The sequence below is a fragment of the Aulonocara sp. 'chitande type north' Nkhata Bay genome, linkage group LG4 (assembly GCF_057382095.1).
Source record: "Aulonocara sp. 'chitande type north' Nkhata Bay isolate Kocher_YH1m ecotype deep benthic linkage group LG4, A_spYH_male_GT1.1, whole genome shotgun sequence".
Classification (NCBI taxonomy): Eukaryota; Metazoa; Chordata; class Actinopteri; order Cichliformes; family Cichlidae; genus Aulonocara; species Aulonocara sp. 'chitande type north' Nkhata Bay.
The window spans coordinates 15,101,451-15,118,733 of NC_141347.1; the positions used below are offsets into that span (position 1 = coordinate 15,101,451).

A 17,283-nucleotide genomic window follows, 5' to 3' on the forward strand; every position below is an offset into this window, starting at 1 on the left:
ACAAGTTTTATAGTAGAAAAACTATTAAAAAACTGTGGCAGTACAGTGTGCTGATTAGAAATGATTGTGTGGTTCTTTCACCTATGCTGAGCCACTACACAGACTCACCTACTGAGTTTCACTTTAAACCCTGACTGTACTCATTTTACTTTCACCCACAATCAGAACAGAAAATAGTTATTTTTTAAAATTCTTTTTCACTGCATTTAAAGCACATCCATTAGAATTAAATCCGAAAATGTTTTATTATCATGTACTAACCGTATTTTATTCTTAGATTAATATAATATACCATGGTTCAGTTACCTTTGTACAAATATGATTAGTTGAATTGTGCTTTAAGGAGATTATTTTTACTTTCATACTTTGAGTACATTTCAGAGCCTGTACGTTTTCACTTTTACATTATGGAACGCTATCACGTTAATACCAGAGGATGCTCGGTACTAGAGTTGGATGTCTCGAGACCGGTCTTGGTCTCTAGACCACGTGGTCTTGTTCTTGTCTTGTCTTGACGGACTTTGGTCTTGGTCTTGTCTTGGGCTAGGATCCCTCGGTCTTGTCTTGGTCTCGCTGTCTCGGTCTTGCTGTCTCAGCTCGACATAGTGGTTGGGAGAATTGGAGTCAACAGTATCCATGACACACAACATAACGTTCGATAATGTGTCATGCACAAAAGCATCACCTCTAAGAGCCGTGCTTACAGAGTGCTTTGTAGTGAATCAGAAGAGTCGACTCCTATTGAGCGAGAGCCGGCTCCTCACTTAATTTCCTTTCGCTGCTCAGCTCTCACACAGTGGCTCAGCTATGCTACAAGCAATATATATATATTTTTTCAGCTCCAAGCTGGACACACGACCTGAGAGATCTACTGTTCACTGAAACCACATCAGGAATGGTCTCGGTGGAAAAGATGGCTGTCAAGATGTCATTTTTAAAGAAGGAAAAAAATCTAAAAAAGACTGAGGTATGCCAAATTACACAAGAACTGGACAAATGGAAAATCAGTGGCAACTGGTCATATGAATGAATCCAAAAGTGAAACTCCTGAGTTAAATCATTTGAAATTTGAACACAGAAAAGTACCATCAGATTTGATCCATCATGTGTCAATGTGTCAATCAGTGCTTCATTTTATGACATGACAATGATTCCAAACACACTGTTATTCCAGAAAAAGCATACCCGGATAGAAAAACACAATAAAACATTATCAGTCATGGACCGAGCTCCCCAGAGTCTGGACCTCAACTTCATTGAAGCAGTGTGAGATCATCTTCACAAAGAGCAGAACAAAAAGCGGTCAGCATCCAAAGACAGCTTTAAACATTCTTCAAGAAGCCTGCAGAACTATTCCTGAAGACTACTTAAAGAAATGAGAACAAAGCTGCATAAGAGAGTTCAGACTGTGTCGAAGAAAAAAGGTGGTCGTACCAAATATTGATTTTAAAACTCTGTATTGTATTTCCATGTATATGTCCGCATATCCTTGCATTTACTTTTTTTCCTAGTAAAATATAAAGAAAAAGTGGTCGGCCGAGACTTTTGTGTAGTACTTTAAATATTGTTTTCATTAGCATTTTTACAGTTCTGTTATCTGATTAAATATGAGATCAATGAGATGATATCAGATGACTATATTTTCTAACTATGGACAGACAAATATGTATGAAAATATTTTTGTTAATTAAATCACTTCGATATATCATCTGTCACACATTTGAATGATAAATCACTAACACAGTAAAAGCTCATCTATTTCTTTTTCTTAGAAAGACCTGGTATTTTTCCTGGAATAATTGGAAAAATCTTAAAAGACACCACAATCAAAATGATTCCTATAACACAAAGCCATTTAGCTGCTACCCCAAGATTGCAACATAACAGTAGACACAATACAGCCAGTAACAGGATGCTCTTCATGAGGTAGGACTTGCTGCACAACTCCCCCTCTGCATCTTTTCTTGCCCTTTCCTCCTCTTTTCTCCACAGCTTTGTCTTCATCTTCTTTAGCTCTTCATCCTTGTAATGCTCCCTCAGATTTCCCTCCTTTTTGCTGATTTCTTCATCTCTCTCTGCAAGGATGCTTTCCTGTCTTTTTCTGATTTTCCTCTCCTTCTCAGGATACAGCTCTGTCTTGTAGTAACTACCTCCATTCAGGGCCACCAGGGTCTCGATCTTCTCCATAAAAGTTGTGACCTGCTTCTGGTCCTCCGGGGTTTTGTTGTTGAAGACGTGGAAGCCACCGCTACACTTGCGTATGAAGTTGCGGAGGTTCTCGTCACTCTCAGTAATGATGTTGTTTATTGTTTTGTCTTCCAGGCGATCCCCGTGGGTGAACAGCACGATGGTGTAGTCCCACACTCTTGGGCCAAACTTTGCTTCAATCAGCGTGTGGGTGTCTTGGTCTTCCTGAGTCAGCCTTCCTAAAGGAATAACATATGCAAAGACGTGGGGTCCTGGTTCCTGGAGTTTCAGGCGTTGAAGAATCTCTCGGATGATGTCCTCCTTGTTGCTTCCCTTCTCGAAAAGCCCAGGTGTGTCAATCACATCAACAGGTACATCTCCAACCACCGCGGACTCTTTTTCACAGTGAACAGTGATGCTGACCAGCTTCATCTCTGAACAGAACACCATTTTATTGAGGATGGTGTTCCCACTCGAGCTCTTGCCTGCACCACATTTTCCAAGAAGCATGATCCTCAACGGCTCTGTCAACCCAACAAAAAGCATTTTTAAACACTATTCAGAGTTCATGAAAGTCGTTGTGCCCTTCATTCTGACTTCTGATATTATTATTGTTTATTTGTAGAAATTCGTGGCTTTCACATATTAGCCCAGACTGTTGCATCCCAGGGCACAAACAGTATGAACTTTTTTATTATGTTTTTACATTGTGGCAAATGCAAAGCATTTTGGCATTTGTTGATGAATAAAATAAAAAGTAAAGTAATACACTGTATGTTGTCTCATGTTAGCATTTGTGGCTTGTTTTGTTTTTATATGCCTTTTGAAATATTTTTTTCTTATCTTACTTTTTCAGAAAATAGATGCCTACTAATCTTTTGTTAACAAGTTGCACCTCAACCAGAAACTTCTGGTAGTCATCAACAAGTGTGTGGCATAATGTTTAACCGTTCTTCTTTGCAGAACTGGTACAGTTTATCAAAATTATTTGCTTTGTTGGCAAAGAACCGGGTTTTAAGCTTAGTCCTGTTGTTGGAGACTGAAAGTCTATGATTGAGATGCAACTTGCTCAAAAACGCCCATCCCACCTTCTTCAAATGCCACAAGAATGGTGTCAAACGTTTGCGCTGCAAAAATTTTCTTTTGTGCCACTATCATTTTAAATATATTAATAAAGGCTTCTAGAGGTCATCAGAGGTCAACCATTCATGTGATGAAAATTTCCAAAACATTGGAAATGTTTCTATGCAGGCCCTTAATGAAGGTCTTAAGGTCTGTTGCATCATCTTGTGTGGGTTAAAGGTATTCTGTTTATAAATAGCCTATAATTAAATGAAGTGTTTTTAGCTCAAATGAAAAGGCTGCGGATCACTAACTATCAATGTTTCATAACATTATATTACTCCAGCAAATAATTTTTTTCTCTGACAGAATGCATACTTTATTTTAACTAATATGTGTTAACCTAGTTTTTTACTTTTAAGAGTGTGATAATGATAAACAATATCCAATAGTGATATTATGTTTCACAACCTTTTCACAGGTTAGACCACCAGTAAAGAAAGGGGCTGAATGACCTTAGGTGACCTCTACAAAAGTGGGAATAAGGAGCACGAGAGTGAGATGGAGACATTAAATGAACATTAGAGGCTAACAGTACTGTAGTTTAATTACACATCTCAAAATCACTGTTGGCTAACTTGGTGTAGGTGTGTTAATTAAACACACACACACTTACAGGAAGAAAGCAGATAAAAAGAGTCACTGCCATTTTGGAATTTTATTTTTATTAAAGTACTGTAAAAAAAAAAATTAACATATCATATTAATTATATTATCTGGTTTTGTTTTCTCCCCATTGTAATGTCATATTGTATATATTGGCTTCCATCTTCAAACATCTGAAACAAGCCCTATAAACTGCAGTAGCCAACAGCTCAGCTAAAGCACCAGTATGACTCACACTGCTCTCTTTTTCTTTCTACATGTGTCAGCTGAACAAGGGTAGACACGTGCTTAAGAACATGCTGTAACTACACCAACTACACCCACAGGGGAAAAATACATACAGACATACAAAAAATAGAATAAAAACATTAAACTAAAAACTTTTAACTCAACAGCATTTCCATATTTCATACTGACCCTGCTCCTGCTCACTTTCTGCTGGACAAGGTATGCTGTCAGCGGCCTGAGTGCTCATGGTGGACGAAGACAGAAGTATCACCAAAACTGTAGACGTCGGTTAACTTGTCCTCGCTGGCCTGACAGTCCTGATTGAATCTCAAAGCAAGTCTGTTAGGTGAAACTTTTTTTTTACACAGCTTCCTCGGTGCTTTCTGTTTTAAACTGAGGGTGGGGCTCTACAGTCACGTGACCTGCTGGGTGCCCCGCATCCACCAAGTTAAAGTCCAGTCCACATACGCTGAATAATTAGGTCAGCAGCGACAATCGGCCGCAGTCCTATGTCCATAGATGTTATTTTTCTACCTGTTTCGAGCCAAGAGTATTTCCACCCAGCCTGTTTTAAATAAACCTCTGAACTTGGCACTCTACCCGCGTCTTATAGAGAGTCACTGGATGGGACACACTTTTATTGTGCAAGGGATCAAAGATCTGATGACTTCTTGCATAAGAGCTTAATGTGGAATAAAGTTATGATTTCAAATAGAATATCATTACTTTCATTTTGACTGAGAAGTAGACTTTGATTCGTTGGTATTTTATGGTGAGGCTGAGAAGCAATGCAACGAGGAAGCAATTAAACTATTACATTTAAGGATACTGCGATTTTTATATCACTAAAACACACGTGTGTTAACACACGAACCGCCTAAAGTGTGTTAAGACAATTGCGCTTTAAAAGTTTGAGAAGCAATACAATGAACGGTCTCAGCGCGCCATCTAGTGGTCAGTATACTTTAATGCTTCATAAAACGTCCTGATCAGGGATAAAGCTTCGATAAATTCACCCCTTTAACAAAATGTAAAATGAAAGTATTTTAAAATGTGCGTATTTACTTTCAGCAATGAAAAGTAATCAACTACACTTACACCGGACCTATGTAGTATTTTGAGAGAACATCAAGTTAATGGTTAATTTTTCAGCTACATTTCAATGAGATATTGTATTTTTAACTGCAACATTTGTCTGAAAGGTATAATCATTATCCAAAGATCAAATGATGCCTTGGTGGCAGTCATTTTTTCATTCATTAATGAATAAATAAAGCACCTTGAGGCGACTGTTGTTGTGATTTGGCATTATATAAATAAAATAAAATTGAATTGAATAAATGAATTTTGTCTCCAAATCCTCAACAAACATTAACAGGATGCAACTAATCTTATTGGCTTGTACTTTATTTTAGGGTTGACTCTGTGATCATAACATTTGCTTTTAAGACACATACAGTTAATATCCTACAAGCCTACATGGAACCTGAGATTATCTGTTAGGTCACTCATGAGGATTTCCTGTTAAAACCTAAAAATGAAAAGTAACAGGGATGATTCAGAGCCCTGCTTATGAAGATAAAACCTTGTTGTCATTTAAGATTCTTTATTAAATAAATTTTGGGGGATTTTCTTTGCCTTGATAATATTATAATAACTGCAGCAAGAGTCCTGACAGGGACTAGAAAGAGAGAGATCATATTTCTCCTGTTTTGGCTTCCCTTCATTGGCTTCCTGTTAAATCCAGAATTGAATTCAAAATCCTGCTCCTCACATACAAGGTCTTAAATAATCAGGCCCCATCTTATCTCAATGACCTTGTAGTACCATATCACCCTATTAGAGCACTTCGCTCTCGCTCTGCAGGCCTACTTGTTGTTCCTAGAGTATTTAAAAGTAGAATGGGAGGGAGAGCCTTCAGTTTTCAGGCCCCTCTTCTGTGGAACCAGCTTCCAGTTTGGATTCGGGAGACAGACACTATCTCTACTTTCAAGATTAGGCTTAAAACTTTCCTTTTTGCTAAAGCATATAGTTAGGGCTGGACCAGGTGACCCTGAATCCTCCCTTAGTTATGCTGCAAAACACATAGGCTGCCGGGGGATTCCCATGATGCATTGAGTTTTTCCTTTCCAGTCACCTTTCTCGCTCACTATGTATTAACAGACCTCTCTGCATTGAATCATATCTGTTATTAACCTCTGTCTCTCTTCCACAGCATGTCTTTTATCCTGTCTTCCTTCTCTCACCCCAACCGGTCGCAGCAGATGGCCCCGCCCCTCCCTGAGCCTGGTTCTGCCGGAGGTTTCTTCCTGTTAAAAGGGAGTTTTTCCTTCCCACTGTCGCCAAAGTGCTTGGTCATAGGGGGTCATATGATTGTTGGGTTTTTCTCTGTATCTATGAAGCGCCTTATGTTGTGATTTGGCGCTATATAAATAAAATTGAATTGAATTGAATAGAAGCTTCCAGTAAATTTTAAAATGCAAATGTAAAGTTATATACACAAAATTTACAATGTTGACAAGTGCTTAATATGCCCACCTCCAGACCAGCATCCAATTTCAAAATGCTTTAATTCCACAATCATTCACCTAAAGAAACACGTAGTGGCTGCAGTGACTCCAGACATGCTCATGGGATGAGTTTGGCATATGCTGTGGGACTTATTGAGCACTTGTGCACACTGTAAGTTTATATTCAGCCATTACTTGAATAAAAGTATAGCCAGAAAAAGCATACCCGGATAGAAAAGCCCAATAAAACACTATCAGTCATGGACTCACCTCCCTAGAGTCTGGACCTCAACATTGTTGAAGCAGTGTGAGATCATCTTCACAAAGAGCAGAACAAAAAGCGGTCAGCATCCAAAGACAGCTTTAAACATTCTTCAAGAAGCCTGCAGAACTATTCCTGAAGACTACTTAAAGAAATGAGAACAAAGCTGCATAAGAGAGTTCAGACTGTGTCGAAGAAAAAAGGTGGTCGTACCAAATATTGATTTTAAAACTCTGTATTGTATTTCCATGTATATGTCCGCATATCCTTGCATTTACTTTTTTTCCTAGTAAAATATAAAGAAAAAGTGGTCGGCCGAGACTTTTGTGTAGTACTTTAAATATTGTTTTCATTAGCATTTTTACAGTTCTGTTATCTGATTAAATATGAGATTAATGAGATGATATCAGATGACTATATTTTCTAACTATGGACAGACAAATATGTATGAAAATTATTTTTGTTAATTAAATCAGTTCGATATATCATCTGTCACACATTTGAATGATAAATCACTAACACAGTAAAAGCTCATCTATTTCTTTTTCTTAGAAAGACCTGGTATTTTTCCTGGAATAATTGGAAAAATCTTAAAAGACACCACAATCAAAATGATTCCTATAACACAAAGCCATTTAGCTGCTACCCCAAGATTGCAACATAACAGTAGACACAATACAGCCAGTAACAGGATGCGCTTCATGAGGTAGGACATGCTGTACAACTCCCCCTCTGCATCTTTTCTTGCCCTTTCCTCCTCTTTTCTCCACAGCTTTGTCTTCATCTTCTTTAGCTCTTCATCCTTGTAATGCTCCCTCAGATTTCCCTCCTTTTTGCTGATTTCTTCATCTCTCTCTGCAAGGATGCTTTCCTGTCTTTTTCTGATTTTCCTCTCCTTCTCAGGATACAGCTCTGTCTTGTAGTAACTACCTCCATTCAGGGCCACCAGGGTCTCGATCTTCTCCATAAAAGTTGTGACCTGCTTCTGGTCCTCCGGGGTTTTGTTGTTGAAGACGTGGAAGCCACCGCTACACTTGCGTATGAAGTTGCGGAGGTTCTCGTCACTCTCAGTAATGATGTTGTTTATTGTTTTGTCTTCCAGGCGATCCCCGTGGGTGAACAGCACGATGGTGTAGTCCCACACTCTTGGGCCAAACTTTGCTTCAATCAGCGTGTGGGTGTCTTGGTCTTCCTGAGTCAGCCTTCCTAAAGGAATAACATATGCAAAGACGTGGGGTCCTGGTTCCTGGAGTTTCAGGCGTTGAAGAATCTCTCGGATGATGTCCTCCTTGTTGCTTCCCTTCTCGAAAAGCCCAGGTGTGTCAATCACATCAACAGGTACATCTCCAACCACCGCGGACTCTTTTTCACAGTGAACAGTGATGCCGACCAGCTTCATCTCTGAACAGAACACCATTTTATTGAGGATGGTGTTCCCACTCGAGCTCTTGCCTGCACCACATTTTCCAAGAAGCATGATCCTCAACGGCTCTGTCAACCCAACAAAAAGCATTTTTAAACACTATTCAGAGTTCATGAAAGTTGTTGTGCCCTTCATTCTGACTTCTGATATTATTATTGTTTATTTGTAGAAATTCGTAGCTTTCACATATTAGCCCAGACTGTTGCATCCCAGGGCACAAACAGTATGAACTTTTTTATTATGTTTTTACATTGTGGCAAATGCAAAGCATTTTGGCATTTGTTGATGAATAAAATAAAAAGTAAAGATTAATACACGGTATGTTGTCTCATGTTACCATTTGTGGTTTGTTGTGTTTTTATATGCCTGTTGAAATAGTTTTCAAAAAATAGAATTTTGTATGATTAACCAAAATGATCCAGGCATTAATGATTCTTTTACTGCAGAAATTGCTATTACGAAATTTAACTACTAATTTCAGTCATGTTATACTGATATTTTTCTGGTTATTTTCCATAACTTGGTAGCTTTTTGGCAACAGATTCGCTACTGAGCAGAGATCCAAGAGACAACAGGCTCCAGGTGGCCAAGCCGAGACGTGTACGGCGAAAGTCAAAGTTCATTTAGAGAATAGAAAAGAGACTCAAAAAGTGACCTAAAACTATCAAGGTAAATATGTTACAAAATGTGAGAGCTTGAAAATTTTTAGTTAAATATAACAACCAGCTGTACGTTCGTGCCCTATCCTCTCATATAAAAGGCATAAAGAGAACTCTTATTTACAGCTGTGATTAGAAGTTTATATTCACTCATCGTGGGCATGAATATCATGGTAATTTGGGGGCATTTAACTGTTTTTTTAATTGTTCTTTCTCCAAGCTGAAATGATTGTACAGCATACATATTTAAAGTTGAATTTCGTTTGGATTTTCTTGAATCTGCACAGGGTCAAAAGTTTACATACAGGGTCAAATATAAAGGTACATGCCTGCTAATCTTTTCTTAACAAGTTGCACCTCAACCAGAAACTTTTGGTAGTCATCAACAAGTATCAATAAGTATTCCGGCTGAATGTTTGACCGCTCTTCTTTTCAGAGCTGGTTATTAAATTTATTTGGTTTGTTGGCAAAGAACCGGGTTTTAAGCACAGTCTTGTTGTTGGCGACTAAAAGTCTCCGTTTTGAAGTGCAACTTGCTCAGAGTCATTTAACCAAATATCACTGAGTGTATGTATATATTTCAGTTTCTATGTATCCTTTTCACACAGGGTCAAATATTTAGGTATATAAGCAGGATGCAGATGCAGGCAAAGCAGACAAAAGTAAAAAGACGCCTTTGTTCCAAAGATATGTACACTTTTCACCCTGTGTGGATTGGAGAAAATCCCAAAGAAAATCAGACTTGTACACCTAACTCTTTGTTTGTTTTTAGGTCATTAAAGATGTACAATCATTCCACCCTTGGAAATGAAGAGTCTCTTGGTTTTGTGATGTACAGTTAGATTTGCAATCAGTGATTGGTTTAGCTGTGATGTAGAGTGAGATGAGAAGAGGTAAAAGCAGTAAAAGCAGAACACAGCGGCAGACAACACAGACAAAAGTAAAGAGAAGCCTTTATTATAAAGATACAAAGACTCTAACGAGCAGATAGGTGGGAATAAGGAGCACGAGAAACGAGATGCAGACATTAAATGAACATTGCATCAACATTAGAGGCTAAAAGTGCACTTCTCAAAATCACTGTTTGCTAACTCAGTGTTTGTGTGTTAGTTAAACACACACACACACACACACACACACACACACACACACACACACACACACACACTTACAGGAAGAAGGCAGATAAAAATAGTCACTGCAATCTTGTTTGTTTTTTTTATGAAAGTACTGTAAAAAACATTATAAAAGTTCTGTGGTTTTGTTTCCCCACATTGGAAGCTTATATTTTAGAGAATGGCTTCAATCTTCAAACATCTGAAATAAGCCCGATAAACTGCAGTAGCCAACAGCTCAGCTAAGGCACCACTATGACGCACACTGCTCTCTTTTTCTTTCTACATGTGTCAGTTGAACAAAGGAAGACACGTGATTAAGAGCACGCTGTGACAGTAAGAAGGAAACGCCGTCCAACGACACCCACAGGGGCAAAAAAACATACAAAAAACTAAACAGAAAAACATTAAACTAAAAACTTTTAACTCAGCAGCATTTCCATATTTCATACTGACCCTGCTCCTGCTCACTTTCTGCTGGACCAGGTATGCTGTCAGCGGCCTGAGTGCTCATGGTGGACGAAGACAGAAGTATCACCAAAATTCAAAACTCAAAGTCTGTTAGGTGAAGCTTCTTTCATCACAACTTCCTCGGTGCTTTCTGTTTTAAACTGAGGGTGGGGCTCTACAGCCAAGTCACATACTGGCTGCACTACGAGAATACCGCATCCACCAAGTTACAGTCAAGTCCACATACGCTGAATAATTAGGTCAGCAGCGACAATCGGCCGCTCTGCAGGACATTATTATTTTTTCTACCTGTTTCGAGCCAAGACTATTTCAAATGTTTTAAATAAACCTCTGAACTTGGCACTCTACCTGCATCTTATAGAGAGTCACTGGATGGGACACACCTTTATGGTGTAAGGGGTTGATGATTTCTTGCATAACAGCTTAATGTGGAATAAAGTTATGATTTCAAATAGAATATCATTACTTTCATTTTGACTGAGAAGTAGACTTTGATTCGTTGGTATTTTATAGTGAGGCTGAGAAGCAATGCAACGAGGAAACAATTAAACTATTACATTTAAGGATACTGCGATTTTTATATCACTAAAACACACGTGTGTTAACACACGAACCGCCTAAAGTGTGTTAAGACAATTGCGCTTTAAAAGTTTGAGAAGCAATACAATGAACGGTCTCAGCGCGCCATCTAGTGGTCAGTATACTTTAATGCTTCATAAAACGTCCTGATCAGGGATAAAGCTTCGATAAATTCACCCTGGATTGACAAAATGTAAAATGAAAGTATTTTAAAATGTGCGTATTTACTTTCAGCAATGAAAATTAATCAGCTACACTTACTCAAACACTGGACCTATGTAGTATTTTGAGAGAACATCAAGTAAATGGTTCATTTTTCAGCTACATTTCAATGAAATATTGTAGTTTTAACAGTAATACTTATCTGAACATTATACTCGTTATCCAAAATAATCCAAAGCCTGGCTCTCAGTCATTTATTCATTCATGAAGCTAAAACCTTTTTGTGATTAAAGATTCTTTATTAAATAAATTTTGGGGGATTTTCTTAGCCTTGATAATATTTTAATGGTTGAAAGTTTATTGCAACTTTTTAGTAGTTAATCAGTGTTTTATTCTTGCAATCTGGGGACAAAGTGTTCAAATGACCACAGCTTTAAGGTGCATATCCAAAGAATCTTTTTATTTGATGTCAGTGAAGCAAACTAACATATTTACAAAGCACAACAATTTAAAAGCACGGAACAATGACTCACCTTTGCGCTTGTCTGTTATTTAGTTAAGAGTTCGTCAAATTCACATTTATATTAAATTATGCTCATTAAAGTAGCGTTATAGTGCATGAGAGCTTCATAAGGAGGATCTCAGGTGGGGGAAAAACAAGGTCAGGAGATTCTACTTTCCAGGCTTTCACTGTAGATTATTTCCGATCAGCCAGCCTCTGTAGGAGGGCGATGACTGTGTCCTGTTTGGAGGAGAGCAGCTCCAGGGCCGTGGCTATCCTTCCTAGGGACTCGGACATTCGCACCTCCCTCCTCTCGCGCCTCTTCTCTCTGGCTTCAACCCTGCGGCGAGCCACTCGATCGAGGTAGGCCTGCTCCTCCTGTCGCTTCAGAATCTCCTGGAACATAGTGCAGCCGCCTTGCTCCGCTTTCGCCTTCTGGTTCTGTCCTTCAGTTCCAGACACAGTTGTTGTAGACAAAGAGGTGGCAGCAGAGGAAGTGAGGCAGGAGGACGTGAGGGGGAATGAAGAGGAGAGGCCGAGGAGATTCTGGCTTTGGGTGAGCGATGTTGTACTCAGGCGAAAAGGGATGACACCTGATGAGATGGATGGAGCTTTGCGGCTCGTGTAGCCCAGTGTGTTGAGGTCTGTGTTACTGGCGGAGATGAGGGAAGGGGATGTGGTGGCTGTTTCTGTAAAACAAGGCGAGGTGATAAAAGAAGGAGCCGGCACAATGGTGGCTGGGTGAATACTGGTAGTAACAATGTCACCATTGAGGACGATCAGGGGCTTGTGGTCTGGAGCATTAGCTGAGCTAATGGTCGCTGCAGTCACCGACGTACTGGCAGCGCTGCCAGCACTGGAGCCCAGACTTACTGAGTCCACACCACCAGCACCAGCACCAGCAGCAAAGTCACTGCTAGGACGGATGATGGTGGACGTCGGCTGTGGAAGCTGCAGGGGCTTTGCAGCGATCTTAGCCAAAGGAGCAGGCAGTGTAGAAACCGTGCTGCCGCCTTTGTTTCGTTTGTTGTTGACGATCTGAGTGCCAATGGTGTCGCAGAGGGTGGCGTCCATCAACTAGAGTGGAACAAGACACACACAGAGATATGGAGAAAGTACACCAATGAATACATCAAACAGCATTGTAATCCATGACTTACAAATACCAGTTAACAATGTAACCGTATGCTGTCTTAAACCTTGTTACTTTATGTTATAATCCTAGTTATTTCTGCTGTACTTCCTCACAGTTGTTCAGATTAAACATCCCTGTACAAGAAGAGTAAGGATTTGGGGGTGACAGGGTCATGGGCAGCCAAGGGGGACTGATCAGGCCGGGAACGAAAGCTGGGCCCATGTGGTCTGATCCAACAGATGAGCTACTGTAGCTCCAATTGCAAAAAAAAGTTAATACTAATTCTGATAGAAAGGTGTCAGAATACACAGTGCATCACAGTTTGTTGCATATGGGGCTGCGTGGCCACAGACCAGAAGGTGCCCTGGTCTGAGAGGTCTAGTGGAGCCCATGGTCAGGGATGTTTTGGCAGCAAAAGGGGAAAAACACAATATTAGGCAAGTGGTTATAATGTTATAGCTGGTGGTATATCGCCAACAGCAGAAGAATGCTTCTGATTTCTAGCCAGTAACCCTGAGTTTTGAATTTTGTAAGATAGACTAGGCCTGTACTCTACATCGACCACACCTTCCAAAATATATAAAGCAGCCGTTTCTTCTTTCTGCACAATTTTTATATATATATATAGACACACACACACACACACATTATCCACAGATGCAGAGTGCAGCTGTTAAACTCTGAGTGGATGATGATTATTGGTGGCTGCGTTTGAGGTCAGTTACATTTGTCCTGAGGGGAAATTCACATTTCTACAACTGGAAATTTCAAGCGTCTCACTCTATAGTATGTCCAGCTGTGAGGTTTACTTAAATCAGTACTTAATGTCAGCAACTATTTTTTATCCCCAGGTTTGTCTTCCCGTTAGACTCACATCAAAGAACTCCCAAGACGTCTTAGCATGTCCCGTCTCCCGGCTGCGGTCTTTAACCCTCTTGTATGTCACAATGAGGTTGTTCCACTTGCGACGGATTTTCTCAACAGGCAGTATGTGCCCCTTGGAGGCCATCTCCTCTTGGACACTCTGGAAGAGCTGCGAGCGTTCCCGAGTCTCATAGAGACCCCAGCGACGCCCGACGGCCTCAATCAGACACAGAACGGCTTTGGAAGAGAAATCCGAGCCAGAGCAAAGCGTCTTCTCGGAAGGAGCAGGGGGCATTACTGAAGCTGGGGGAGAAAGAAAGCCACTTGTGGTGTCACTTCATATGTAAGATAAATGGGTTAAACTGGGGAAAATCTTATATGCATACAGTTGTTATCAAATGTTTAGATCCACTCATCATGGGCGTGAATATCCTGGTAATTCTGGAATTTTAATGATTTCTTTGAACTGCTTTTCCAGGGTAGACTTACTGCACAAGTTTGAATTTATTTTGGATTTTATCTAAAACATCTAAAACACACAGTCAGTAGTAAACATACAGGTGCAAATATATAAATATACTCAATTAATTCTTTTAATAAGTGAAAATTCTATAAAGCTTGAGAAAGCTATTAGTGACTGACTATAACTGGTAGTTTCCCTTTGCCATCATGAAAAGGATTTGTTTGATAGCACTCACAGGTTTGAACAATACAAGACACTTATGTACAGATACCAAATACTGTACATAAGTGTGAGTTATTTGGATGTGTCAGCACTTTGCTAAGGTCTGGAAAAAGACCCAAACTGTCAACCTCAAATGAGAGAAAAGTGGTCAGGATGTTTAGGAACAATCCAGGAACAACCAGTGCTCACACACCAGCATCACTGTCCACAGTGAAACGAGTTTCACATTGCCATGGACTGAGAGGGTGCCGACCAAGATAAAAGCATCTGGTCAAAAATCCGCACCTTCAAGCTTATCTGAAATTTGCAGCTGCCCACATGGACAATCCAAATGTCTTCTGGAGAAAAGCTTCGTTGCCAGACGAGACAAAGATTGAGCCACAATCAGGTATGTTTGGAGGAGTAAAGGTGAGGCTTTGAAATCTAAGAGCCCTGTGCTAGCTGTCAAGCATAGTGCTGGTAGATTCTGACTCTGGGGCTGTTTTGCTACCAGGGGTAAATCAGGATTTGAGGTAAAACCTGAAAATAGAATCTCCAGTTCTGTCCAAGTTTGAACATACAGTTGAAACTTGGACCCAGTTGAATGTTCCAACTGGACAATGATCCCAGGCACACAGATAAACTGGTTTTGGAATAGATACAGTAGACAAACATTAAGCTTCTGGGATGACCTTCCCAAAGCCCCGACCTCAACCCTGCTGAACTTCTGTGGACAACACTTAGAAGCTGAGTCTGTGCCACGAAACCAACAGATTTAAATGAATTCTACCAATTCTGCAAAGAAGACTGGTCAAATATCCAGCCAGGAATATGTCAGAAGCTTGTTGATGCTGGTCGAGGTGCAAGTTGCAAAGAGACATTAGTGGGGGTGTGTGTAAATATTTGAGCCCATATGTAATGTTTGATCCTGTGTAGGTTGATGAGTGGATGTAAACCTATGACCACAACTGTATTTGCAGATACAGAAAAATTGCATTTTCTGCATCTGTAATTCCTAGTGAGAGATTTTCAACATTTCTGTTTTCCCTCTTGTCGTTGGTTTGACGTGTGCGGGGGTTAGTTTCAACAGCCAGAGTCAGAATTTAGCAACATTTGATGAGCTATCAAACACCCCAACAGATGCCCATCAAATCTGATCAAAACACACACAATCCCAGTGATGCAGAAACTTTATTAATTGTGAAGGATAAGAACTGAATGGCTAAGACTTGAACCCTAGTTTTTGTGGACTTTTTCAGGTGCATGAAATAGGCACAAAATACATGGTGTATCAAAAAGAATCATCTGATTTCAGAAGGCTATATGTTTTTTTAAACTATTAGACATAGAAGCTTCCAGTAAATTTTAAAATGCAAATGTAAAGTTATATACACAAAATTTACAATGTTGACAAGTGCTTAATATGCCCACCTCCAGACCAGCAGCCAATTTCAAAATGCTTTAATTCCACAATCATTCACCTAAAGAAACACGTAGTGGCTGCAGTGACTCCAGACATGCTCATGGGATGAGTTTGACATATGCTGTGTATCCACGGGGGGACTTATTGAGCACTTGTGCACACTGTAAGTTTATATTCAGCCATTACTTGCATAAAAGTATAGCCTTTTCTTTTCGATGCACCCTGTGTAATAGCATTTCGATGCAAATGATTAAAAAATGACATGTTTGAATTTTTAGGTTATTCAAATTCCTTTTAACAGTCATGAGATTTAATGTGTATATGTGCGGATATATCATATCATCATTTTATATGAATTATTAAAAGAGGTTAATGTACGCAAGTGTTGCCAGTTATTACTTCTGCCAGAAAGACTTCGGTCAGTCAGGTTATGTGTTTTGTTACATTCTTGCTGGTGCTCTCCTCTCACTTTGAATCTTACTTACCTGGAGCTATCTTCAGGTATGTTTTTCCATCCCCAGATGTGGTGAAGAAACGCTCTGTGCTAACAGGGTCTGATGACAGAGCAGATAAAAGCTACATAATCTACTGAAAAGCAACAGATTCTGAGTGGCCATTAAGAAAACAAAACAAAAAAGGAAGCAAATAAACGAGGCCGAATGGCCATAAATCATCTCAGGTGAGCACTCACACAGTAGTACAGGAGTAGTTGTCGTGGCAGCTTGCAGCTCTGTGTCAGCCAGCTCCTCTGCAGTCTGTTCCCCTCCTCCTCCTCTGCATGCGGTATCTCCGCAGGGCGCAGGCGACTCCTGCCTGCCCAAAAGCAGCGCAGATGCATTTTCATCCACCGCTTCAGTTTTCACATGCAGCGCTGCGACGTGGTTGCTGCCTCCTTGCAGATCTCCCTCCATGGCTGACACAGAAACAGAAAAAAAGGGAAAAGGAGCAGGAGCTGAAGGGAGAGAGCTTGTATTGTCTGCGCAGGCGTTGAATTGAGGAGAAAGTTTGGAGATCTCGGCTGTTAATCGATGATGCAGACTTCAGCGTGAAGTCGTGCAGCCAAAGTCATGACTGATTTAGCTGTGAGCGTGATGGACAAATGCCACCCCCTGCATGTTTTTCCGTGAGGGGCACGGAAATGGCTGCGCTGACCACCTCAGCTCAGCCGACGGATGCGCAGAGCGGCTGCGCAGCTCTCAGCAAGGATTTGCTGCTGGCAACCGTGATGGTGACGTCAGCTGACCGCACGTTTGGCACATGTTTAGTAACAAAAAACCAAAAAATAATTTTCAAAATAAGAAAAAAGAATCCGGATTTAGCTGTCAACGTGCCAACGTAGGGGCAAATTCTGCACGTTTTATTGCATTAATA

General features: G+C 40.2%; 3 protein-coding genes and 1 long non-coding RNA gene across 4 annotated transcripts; 1 reads left to right on the forward strand and 3 right to left on the reverse strand.

Annotated features, from left to right (window-relative positions):
* Nucleotides 1–1,117: 1,117 nt before the first annotated feature.
* Nucleotides 1,118–4,894, reverse strand: LOC147332209 (GTPase IMAP family member 7-like). Its single transcript, XM_086288658.1, has 2 exons — nucleotides 4,333–4,894; nucleotides 1,118–2,711 (listed from the first exon to the last, which is right to left on the reverse strand). Exons 1-2 carry the CDS (start codon nucleotides 4,388–4,390, stop codon nucleotides 1,756–1,758), a joined length of 1,014 nt encoding a protein of 337 aa, XP_086144784.1. The 5' UTR covers nucleotides 4,391–4,894; the 3' UTR covers nucleotides 1,118–1,755.
* Nucleotides 1,865–2,953, forward strand: LOC147332210 (uncharacterized). The gene is made up of 2 exons (XR_015128785.1): nucleotides 1,865–1,926; nucleotides 2,323–2,953. It is a non-coding gene; the product is annotated as an uncharacterized LOC147332210 (long non-coding RNA).
* Nucleotides 4,895–7,134: 2,240 nt separating the features above from the next.
* On the reverse strand, nucleotides 7,135–10,706 carry LOC147332211 (GTPase IMAP family member 7-like). Its single transcript, XM_086290572.1, has 2 exons — nucleotides 10,569–10,706; nucleotides 7,135–8,406 (listed from the first exon to the last, which is right to left on the reverse strand). The coding sequence occupies exons 1-2, from the start codon at nucleotides 10,624–10,626 to the stop codon at nucleotides 7,451–7,453; spliced, it is 1,014 nt and encodes a 337-aa protein (XP_086146698.1). The 5' UTR covers nucleotides 10,627–10,706; the 3' UTR covers nucleotides 7,135–7,450.
* Nucleotides 10,707–11,710: 1,004 nt separating this feature from the next.
* LOC147332212 (uncharacterized) lies at nucleotides 11,711–17,161 on the reverse strand. Its single transcript, XM_086290574.1, has 4 exons — nucleotides 16,604–17,161; nucleotides 16,398–16,466; nucleotides 13,836–14,128; nucleotides 11,711–12,903 (listed from the first exon to the last, which is right to left on the reverse strand). The coding sequence occupies exons 1-4, from the start codon at nucleotides 16,821–16,823 to the stop codon at nucleotides 12,022–12,024; spliced, it is 1,464 nt and encodes a 487-aa protein (XP_086146700.1). The 5' UTR covers nucleotides 16,824–17,161; the 3' UTR covers nucleotides 11,711–12,021.
* Nucleotides 17,162–17,283: the final 122 nt, after the last annotated feature.

Bases quoted from the DNA above. Each gene is read 5' to 3' on its own strand.
- LOC147332209 (XM_086288658.1), bottom strand. From the start codon at position 4,390: ATGAGCACTCAGGCCGCTGACAGCATACCTTGTCCAGCAGAAAGTGAG. The intron at 2,712-4,332 runs GTCAGTATGAAA...TTGGGTTGACAG, and splicing joins AGAAAGTGAGCAGGAGCAGG to AGCCGTTGAGGATCATGCTT.
- LOC147332211 (XM_086290572.1), bottom strand. From the start codon at position 10,626: ATGAGCACTCAGGCCGCTGACAGCATACCTGGTCCAGCAGAAAGTGAG. The intron at 8,407-10,568 runs GTCAGTATGAAA...TTGGGTTGACAG, and splicing joins AGAAAGTGAGCAGGAGCAGG to AGCCGTTGAGGATCATGCTT.
- LOC147332212 (XM_086290574.1), bottom strand. From the start codon at position 16,823: ATGGAGGGAGATCTGCAAGGAGGCAGCAACCACGTCGCAGCGCTGCAT. The intron at 16,467-16,603 runs GTGAGTGCTCAC...CTCTGTCATCAG, and splicing joins AACTACTCCTGTACTACTGT to ACCCTGTTAGCACAGAGCGT. The intron at 12,904-13,835 runs GTGAGTCTAACG...GTTCCACTCTAG, and splicing joins CGTCTTGGGAGTTCTTTGAT to TTGATGGACGCCACCCTCTG.